This window comes from Leptopilina boulardi, unplaced genomic scaffold (assembly GCF_019393585.1).
Source record: "Leptopilina boulardi isolate dan_hultmark-lab unplaced genomic scaffold, ZJU_Lbou_2.1 LbouV2_371, whole genome shotgun sequence".
Classification (NCBI taxonomy): Eukaryota; Metazoa; Arthropoda; class Insecta; order Hymenoptera; family Figitidae; genus Leptopilina; species Leptopilina boulardi.
The window spans coordinates 3,815,063-3,825,565 of NW_026137942.1; the positions used below are offsets into that span (position 1 = coordinate 3,815,063).

A 10,503-nucleotide genomic window follows, 5' to 3' on the forward strand; every position below is an offset into this window, starting at 1 on the left:
GAAGACAAGAATAGTGAAATGACATCAAAATGAATTTACAATGTTGTGATGCGTGTTTATGTATTCATAGTGTTATGGCTATCTTCTTGAGGTAGGTATGAATTTCTTCTTTCGTGTTACAGTTAATGACCTCTTGTTTGTTGTGTGCGTGCATTAGAATTGTTTAGGTCGGCATTTTTCATCCCTTTATGATGTAGAAGGCTGGTGATTCTCGTCAGTATACTTGTGATTGCAATGGAGCAACAATCAGCAGCAGAAAATAGTGAGTGAATTTGGAAGCAGTGTTTTGTTGTTTAGTGCTACATGTGTCAGTTTATTTCAATTATCTTCTATTTTTTTTTTGTTATAGTGTTTGAAAGGAAATGTAAATCAAACATCACCACCTTTTTCCTGACGCTGCAAGGCCTAGCAGCGTCGGTGTACTATTCTGCCGAGGAGATTGAGGTCCTGGAAGATATGTCGCGGCCAGGTCGCCCGAGGAAAGGCGTGGTTAAGGACGGCGTCTTGAAGAAAGAAAGATTGAGGCAGCTGAAAGGGCTGAAAGAAGAATTAAGGGAGAACGCAGGAACTATGACGTCGATGTTCAATTCTCTCTTGTGAGTATATATATAATTTGTTCTTTTACTTCTATTATATATAAAATCTGTCACTATTATATATGCATAATTTTTCCCTTTTTTTTTTTTTTTTTTTTTTTTTAGTCGTTCTGGTCGCCCTATCGGCTGTTTCTGTGGTGAATGCCTAATTCCTTTGCCTTCTTCAAGGGAAGCTCAGGCAATTCTGGAAGCCAGTAAGTTCACCCTCGTTTGTTTACTCATATATTTTCCTTCTCTCTCTTTTATTTTTATTATATATATATTTTGTTTCTTGTTACAGATCGTGAAGCGAGGCCTAAAATTAGGCCACGAACCATGGTTTGGCTTACGGAAGGAGCCGAAAATGCCTTATCCTCGCGGCCTGGTCCTTCCTGGGAACCGCAACCTGGCCCATCTTGGGAAGAACAACCTGGTCCATCTTGGGAAGAACAACCTATTATGGTTGTTGAGGAGCAACCTGTTCCCAACGTTGCTGAGCCACAGGTGCCAGGTTGCGACCCTTCAACTGGGCCCTTCTGGAGGCCCTTTGAAGATGCTCCCGGGACCATCCAGTCCACTTCGTCCTCGGACTTACATTCAGGGTCTTCCTGGTTCCTAAGGCCAGAAACAGAGGAAGACCCTCTGAAAATTCCATTGTGTGTGTGTGAAACATGTTTTTTATAGTGTGTGTGTGTGAATTCTCAAAATTATATTTAACATTCAATTAAAAAAAAATATATTTTTTTTTTTTTTTTTTTTTTATTATGTATCCTTTTATATTTTGAATGTGTGTGTGTGAGTTTACTTTTTGTAGTGTGAACGAGTGAGTGTTTTTTTTAAATAAATATTATAATAATTTTGTAAAATTTATTTTATTTTAATTTCACCATCCTTGTCTTCCTTATATAATGTATCCCCTTTTTTTTTTTTATATGTCTACGATGATTATTTTATATAATAATAGAAATATTCTTTCTCTTTTTTTTTTTTTTTTAAATAACCTTAATATTATTCTTTCTTTAAGTATAATTTATATGATTTATTATTAATATTATAAATTACATAATTGTTTTGTTTTTACTTTTAAATTTTCTTATATAAATTATTAATATATACACATATATATATATATATCCTTTTCTTTTAAACTTTATTAATCATTTTAATTATTTTAAATTTAAAAAAATTTTTTTTTTTTTTTACATACAGTTTTAGATATACATATACATATATATAGATAAAAAACAATATTGTTAGGTGTTGGGGCCATCGATTTATTGATTAAATCGATGAATCCAACGCGAAATATTCATATTTAGAACTAGGGAAGAAGAATGCGCTCGGAGGTAGTTTCTGCGAGTACGCTATGGCAGCCATACACGGTGCGACAAGATGGCGAGTCTAGCTACTCGGCCGTCGCTTGGCATGAGAAGGAAGGCGTGGGACCCAGCGCGCGGGAGGCTAGCGGGAGGCGTGGGCCTCGCCACTCCTCCGCGCATCGAGTACCCTCCCGCATTCTCATGCTTGCCTGATACTCAAGGCTCAACTCGAAGCCTTTATTTTGCATTTATTTATAATTGTTTATTAGTTTAAAATTTTTATATTAGTATATTTCAATAAGCTATACTTAGTTTTATTATAATTAAAGCGTTTTAATTATTTTAAAATAAATTTGTTAACTAATGTTATATATATGATAACTAAAATTAGTTTATTATTATTAATTTTATTTATATTAATGTTGAATATTTAGTAACAATTCATTATTATTATCTTAATCTTTACTGTCACTTTTACTTTAAATTACCAAACTTATTATTTTATTAATTACAATATGGTAATATTTTCATTATGTAATTCAACATAATAAACAATAAAATTAATAATGCTTTTATTATTTATTTACTTGGTTATATTTTCATGCAAACAAGCGCATATAATAAACAATATAAATGTTCATACATAATTGCATTGTTTTATTGTTTATTTATTAATTAATTGCAATTGTTAATATAATAAAGCACGATATATGTATAGTTTATTAATGATTTTGTTTTTATTATTTTATTATAGGTAAAATATATATATGATTTATTCTTCATCATTTAATAGCAGTGTAAATTTTAAATTCAAATTATTTTACCGCTATTCAATGATGAGTGTTATATAGGCGTATGTGAAATAGAAGCTGGAGGTATTGGCAGTGTTGTTAAAGGTTTGCATGCATCCAGCAGGCGGCCATCGCTGTGCAACATGCGCACTTGGAGAATAGCTTCACTCTCCGGTCGATGTATGTGATCGATGCGTAAGCTTTAAGGCTGTTTTACGTTGCCTTTGCTGCGTCGTTCTACGTCTATAAAGGATGCCTCACATTGTTCTTGTTATTTTATTGTCTTAAATTCTTCAAAATTTTTCTGATTTTGATAACTGTCTTCCCTCCTTAGATTTCACATTGTCCTCAATGTGTTGAGGCCAAAATTGTTTGATATTTCTTGGTCTATTATGCGTTTGGTTGATTTTCTCTCCTTCTTCTTCTCATTGCTATAATCTTATAGCAAAAGTATAGGTTTTTTAGCACTATTATTAATATAATGAATATTAATAGCTTAAATGCTATTGATATGTATGTTGTGGCGTCATTTATTATTCCTAGGAATGGAATCTCCATCTGTGGAATAAATTTTTTTTTTATTTTTAGTTATATTTTTTTTTACAATAAAATTTTAAAATAAAGAGGAAGGAAGAAGGCGACCGCCAAATCCCCTTCCTTCTTTTTCCTTCGTCTTTCTTTTAATTATTTTTTTTTTTTGATTATTTATTTTATCTTATGTACAATAAATTATTTATTTTCAAAATATTTTGTTAATTTTATGATTATAATTATTATTTATAATTTATTTTATATAAATAATGAATAAAAATTTTTTTTTTTTTTTTTTTGAATATGTATTAATATTATTATGATTATATAGTTATTTAATGATATAATTATTAAAATGTTAATCAGTAATTAATAAAATATTATGATAACATACATTTTTAATAATGATAATGTAATTAGACATAAGATTATTATATAATAAGGATAATTAAATAATATGACTATTATGGAATTATTACATATACAATAATCAAAGTGATTATTGTTTAATTGTCATATCATTAAATACTATTTAATGCTTTTTTGTAGGGGATGGCAATTCCCAAAAATCATTAATTTCGTCATAGTTGTTTTCGTCTGGTTTTTGTATATTATTTAGAAAACGTTTGTTTCGTATTACGCCGTGACATTGCTCTTTTAAATGTCCCCTTGAATAACAAAGTTCGCAGCAATTTTCCCACTTATATAATTTTAATTTTATTATTGTTGGTTCTTGTCTTGACATTACATATGTCGAATTGGTGATCATTTTTGGTTTTTCTTCTTCACTAAAGTAGTAAATCTTATTTAAATGTTCTAGAATTTTTCGAGCTGCTGAATGCTCAGAGTCTCTAACTTTGCAACATCCGTCCCCTAATACAATGAAAGTATTATTATTTTTAGAGTCTGTTACAGTACACCTAACTTGCCAGGGTTTTTTATATGAAGGGCCTGTGCCCGGTTCTATAATATAAATGGGTTTATTAAGATTATATTCGGCAGTTAGTTCCTCAAGAATTCCCTTAGGGTAAGCAATTGATGAAATATCCCCTTTTGGGAAAATGAAAGCTCCAATTAATTCTCCTTGTAGAGGTGCAGTGAATAGGAATGATTCAGTCATCTAAAACAGGAAAATTATGTTATTAACCTATTCATAAGCAATTTTTAATTTATCTACATGTTTTTGAAACCTTTGTCCATCTTCATTTATTAATATTACATTATTTTTATCCAATATAGCCACAATTCTGTATGGACCATGATAACAAGGATCGAATTTTCTTTTCATTCCTTCTTTTATTACATAAGCTTTATCTCCTACTTTTCCTAAAAATGGTTTCATTAGTTTATCGTAATTTTCTTTTGATTTTAATTTAGCATTTATTAAATTATTTGCTGCTAAGATTCGAATTTCATTTAATCTGGTTATTAATTCTGATAAGTATGAGCCATATGTTTCTAGTTTTTCTTGTTCAGGAAATGAGCTAGGAGTACGGGCTATTTTACCGAAAACTAACTCATATGGAGTGAAATTAGTAGCTTCATGTACTGAAGTATTATATGCAAACATAGCAAAAGGAAGTAATCTATCCCAATCATCATAATCTTTAGCATATTGTTTTATATAATCTGCTAAAACAGCGTGACTTCGTTCCAAAGATCCATTTGTTTGAGGCCTATAACCTGATGTCGTGACTTGTTGTACTTCAAATAATTTTGATAATTTAGACATTAACTTTCCTATAAATGAGGTGCCTTTGTCAGTTAATATTACTTTTGGTGCTCCATATACTGAAAATAATTCTTTTGCAACAGTATGAGCGATTGTGGTTGCAGAAATATCAGGTATTGCAACAGCTATGCAGTATTTAGATAAATGATCTTGCATAGTTAGGATATGACAATTTCCATCTGGGGTTGTTGGTAATTTACCTACAGTGTCAAGAGAAACTTTATCAAAAACGTCTAAAGGAGTATCAGTAATAAGCATTGGTTCTCGGGTTTTAATACGTACAAGTTTTTGAGATTGGCATGTTATACATTTTCTTACAAATTCCGTTATTTCATCTTTCATTCGAGGCCAATAAAATCTTTCTCTTATTCTTCTATATGTTTTTGTAATGCCTTTATGTCCTGCTATTTTGCTTTTGTGGTATTCACTGATAATATCGTTTCTAATTTCTTCTTTAGGTACTACAACTTGTCCATGACAAATAGTAATTTTAATATTACTGTTTTCAAAAATAGAATTGATAATTTGTATTAACTCTCCTCTAGGTAATTCATCGGTAAAGTCTCCATGCCTAGATATTCTTATTTCTTCTGTTTTTTCGTGGTAAAGAAGACTTTTTAAATTACGTATTCCTGCAATGATATCTTCTTTTATTAAAGGATCAAAATGATTTTCTTTTATTATTAAGGTGTAAATTTTGTATTTTCCTCGTGGTGTTACAAATATTTGTCCTTTAATAGGATTTTTAGATTTCATTTCTTCGGGATCTATTACTCCTATATCTATTAAAAGTCTACTTATAGGTGAAATGAATTCGCAATCTGCTGACAAGAAATGAATATAATTACTTCGATTATATGTTAGGTTTTCTCTGCTGCTCGTTATATTAGAATTTCTTTCATTTAATTTGGAATAATTTATGGGTATTTCTGGAGGAATACTTGATAATGATGTTTTAATTTTCGATTTATTAAATGTTTTCTTTGTATCTTCTTTTTCTTGTACTTCTATAATTTCCTCTTCAGAATCTGTTTCATTATTTGAATTATAATAAGGTGTAGATACTGCCGTAGGGTTGTTGAATTGCATGGGTGTGTTTATTTCCTGTAAATTTGGTTTAAAGGTTACTTTTCTTTTTTTAAACTTTCTTTTTCTTCGTTTCAGTGGCGTTTGAAAGTACATCTCCTCTATTATGTCTTCATTATTAATTGAATCTTCATATTCTGAGTCATAAATTTCTAATTCTTCTTGATTCATGTCGTCCTTTTCTGAGTTAGAATTTTGGAGTATTTCTTGTTCATTGTCCTGCCATATGGATTCACCTTTAGCATAATCCCAATAAAAATCTAATTTTTCTGAAAATTCAGCATGATCTCCTGTAATACATTCATTAGCTGCTTTGTGTATAGCTTCATCATCATCTCCATCGGAATTAGTTCGCCAATTTCTGGGTGATAAAGAAGTATCTGCTAACCAATCTTTATGCTGTGCTAAAGAATCATTAAATCGTGATATCGATTGTTCTAAATTTTCTGCAATTTTGGTTTTAGTTAATTGTAATGCTTCTTCTTCTACTTCAGAACTTTCTTCAGTTATATTTATCGGTGGGTCTATGTTAGTTATGAGCTCCATTTCTTGCTGTAGAATCAAATCATTTTTAATAGGTAATTCTGGAGGTGCACTTTTTGGTCCAGGGGGAAGTTTTAATGCAGCTGGTGGAAGTTTTAAACTAGGAAGTGTACTTCTACTAGCCTTTTGAATAGGGGGATTAATGTTTTCAATATCCACGTCCTCGGAATTCTCACTTTCCGTTGGTTTTTCTATTATTTTTGTTCTGGTTTGTGTTGCCCTTCTTGTTGATACTCTTGAGGCAATTGTGCTTAGGTCTAAAGTTTTTGGAGGTTTTAATATTGATTTTGGCTTAAATGTTTTTAATTCCTTTTCACTTTTACTTCCTGTAGCAACAGATGTTGGAGGTGGTTTTATTTTTGAATTTTGTCCAGTTTTGCTTCTTGTAACAATAGATGTTGGAGGTGGTTTTATTTTTGGTTTTGGATTTATTGTTTGTTTGTTCATTAATATTTTGAATTGTGTATGTTCGGTTTCAAGCGGTTTTTCTTCTTTTGTGTAAACATTTCTAGATAAGGCATCTGCGTTAGTGTTTAATTTACCTGATTTATGTTTAAATTCATATAAATAATCTCGCAATTTTAATCTCCACCTTATTAATCTTTGTCCTGGGTCTTTAATGGTGTCTATCCATCTTAGGGGTTCATGATCGCTGACCAAAGTGAATTTCTTTCCATATATATACGGTCTAAAATAATGGACAGCATATAGAACTGCTAGACATTCCTTTTCTGTTGTTGAGTAATTTATTTCAGGCGCAGTTAACACTCGAGAGAGATAGGCAATAGGTAGATCAAGTCCATCCTTTTCTTGACTTAATACAGCTCCTATAGCGAAATCTGAAGCGTCTGTTGTCAATGTGAAAGGCTTATCGTAATCAGGATATTGTAAAATGGGTGCCTTACATAATGCTGCTCTTAATTCTTTAAAGCTGTTATCTTGTTCTTTGTTCCATTCGAATTTTACATCCTTTTTTAATAAATTAGAAAGAGGTTTTGCCTTTCCTGAAAAGTCTTTTATGAATCTCCTGTAGTATCCTGCTAATCCTAAAAATTGTTTCACATTTCTTGGTGTTTTTGGTATTGGAAAATTTGCTACAGCTTCAATTGTTTTTGGATTAGGTTTTACTCCTTCATTACTAATTATGTGTCCTAAATAAGCAACTTCTTTGAATAAAAACTCACATTTTTCCGGTTGTAAAGATAAATTTGCATCCTTTAATCTTTGCAATAATCTTCGAATCTTCTTACCATGTTCTTCCAAGTCTTTAGCAAAAATCACAATATCATCTAAGTAAACAAATAGTTCTACACCTTGTAAACCTAATAATACTTGGTCCGTTAATCTCTGGAATGTTGCTGGTGAATTCTTTAGTCCCATGGGCATTCTGATATATTCGTAATGTCCATGCGTTGTGGAAAATGCCGTTTTCGACCTATCTTTTGGATCTAACTCAATTTGATGAAATCCGCTAGCTAAATCAAAAACTGAAAAGTATTGGGCATTGCCCAAATTTTCGACTATTGAAATAATGCTGGGTAGCGGATAAAAGTCGCCCACAGTCTTCTCATTTAGAGCTCTGAAGTCTATTACTATCCGCCATTTTTTTTTCCAGTTCCATCTATTTTCTTCGGTACTATTAACAATGGTGAGTTATATGGAGAGTTTGAAGGTCCTATAGCACCTTCTGTTATCATTCTGTCGATTACTTTATCAATTTCTTCTTTCTGCGATGGTGAAAATCTATATTGTTTAGTGTGTATTGGTATTTCATCATTAGTGTGTATTTTGTGTTGTACTAAATGTGTAGGTGTTAACTGTTCACCAGGAAGGTGAAAACTTTCTGGAAACACATTTATGATTTCTATTACGTGTTGTTTTTCTTCGTCATTTAGGTGTTCTAACCTTAAATTTTCAATTACAGCTGAAGCTCTATCTTCAGGAGGTATAAACTCGTCATCTGTTTCATATTCATCTGAATCTTCGCCCGGTAGTTTGTAGAATTCAAAGGGTATTAATTCTTGTGGAGGTATTTCAACTTCGATATCTTCCGATGTGGTGTTAATTGCAAAAATATGACATGTTCCATCGTTATTTGTTACTATTGCTTCGCCTATTAATAATCCATCTGTAGTTTTTACTAATGGCAGGTATCCTTGTTTTAAATTAGTATTTAAAACCTTAACAGGTATTATCTGTTTAGTTCTGGCTTTGATTATTAAATTTGGGTTTTTTATGATTTTATTATTAATTAAATTTTCTCTTGCTAGGGATGATTCTATATCGGTAAATAGTATTGGTTTTATAGGATTAGAAGCTGTTACAAGTGTATTATGCCAGAAGGATATTTCTACCTTTTCTTGTCGAAGATATTCCCTTCCTAATATACCATCTGATTCTATAGGAAAATCGGAAGGTACTACTTGAAAAGTAATTAATTTGGAATCTATTTCTATTTTTACGGTTCCTAAAGTAGATGTTTTTATAGGAGTTATTCCAGTTATTTGTATTGCTTCATCCTGTTTGACTTCTAAATCTGGTTGTAATACACATAATTTAATTAAATTTACATCTGCTCCAGTATCTACTAATAAAAGTGCTGTTGTTTCCAAGAAACTAGGGGAATTTATGGTGATTACTGGGGATTCTCGATTATTTTTGGCGTGCAAGATTGTTCCATTTTTCTCAAAATTCTCACGCTTGTAGGACGCTCCTTTTGTTCCACACTCGTCGTCGCGTCCGTTCGTCGAGGGATGTTGGAGTTTAAATGATCCTTTTCAGAAGGTTTAGGAGATTGCGCACGAGGGGGCGTTCTATTCCCTTCGTATGGTTTATCGTTGTGCATTTGTGGTGATGAAGAATGAGGAAAATAAGGGTAAGGATTATAAGGAACATATGCATTTGGAGGATAATGATTTGGGTGTTGAAAGTATGGTTGTTGATGACTGGTAGATGATTGGTATGGTTGATATGGATTTTTCAATATACCAAAAGGAATAGGAGATTGAGCATGATGTCTCATTGCCTCATTTGGATGAGCAAATCGTACTCTAGGACTAGGGCTTCGTTCTCTGGAACCATAATCACTTGATTGAGAATTTCGTGAATAATGATATGCATTATATTCCGCTTTATGATACTGATGTCGGGTTTCAAATTCCAAAGCAAATTTTAATGCTTCTTCAATGGTTGTAGGATTTCTAGCTTCTAGAATACTAGACATACCATCTGGTAAACCTCGGGTAAATGCTTCTAATGCACATTCAACTAAGGGTTCCATCATAGTATTTGATCTTTCGACACCATATTTATCTTGAAGAGCAGCCTTAGCTCCTGCCATCAAAAGCAATATTTTGTCGTAAAACTCACTAACATTATCATTTCGGCCCATACGAATTGTAGATATTTCTTGTAGATACCATGTATATGACTTGCGATGAGCAAATCTTTGTTTTAAATGTTGGATTAGTTCGTCTATGGTATTAAAATTCTTACCTTGTATACTATCTCTAGCTACACCTTTTAATCTGGCAAGAATTGCCTTTAAATATTGTTTTTCACAATTAATAGGAATATTAGACTCACCATTTATTATATCTTCTATAAAATCTCTTACAGGAATGTTTTTACCATCATAAAAAGGAATATTCATTATGCCCTGTTGCAACGCAAAACACTCAGCCATTGATGTTATCATGGCATCATTTAAAGTTCTATCAATATTACCGGATAAATTACTTGTTTGTGGTCTATCTGTAGCCATGATTATAAGTTTACTAAAAACGGAAGGAATAATTAAAATATCTCGTTAATTATATCAAATGAAAATGGTAACCCTAAAATTCCAACAATATTAGAATTACTCTCACTATTAATAGTTTGGAATTCTAAAACTGTGTAATTGATGCAAACTTTTGCTTCTCCGA

General features: G+C 31.6%; 1 protein-coding gene across 1 annotated transcript; it reads left to right on the forward strand.

The window, feature by feature from the left end:
• The first annotated feature begins 234 nt into the window (after positions 1-234).
• LOC127287621 (uncharacterized) lies at positions 235-2,873 on the forward strand. Its single transcript, XM_051314649.1, has 5 exons — positions 235-262; positions 350-596; positions 702-790; positions 877-1,233; positions 2,746-2,873. The coding sequence occupies exons 1-5, from the start codon at positions 235-237 to the stop codon at positions 2,871-2,873; spliced, it is 849 nt and encodes a 282-aa protein (XP_051170606.1).
• The last annotated feature ends 7,630 nt before the right edge of the window (positions 2,874-10,503 follow it).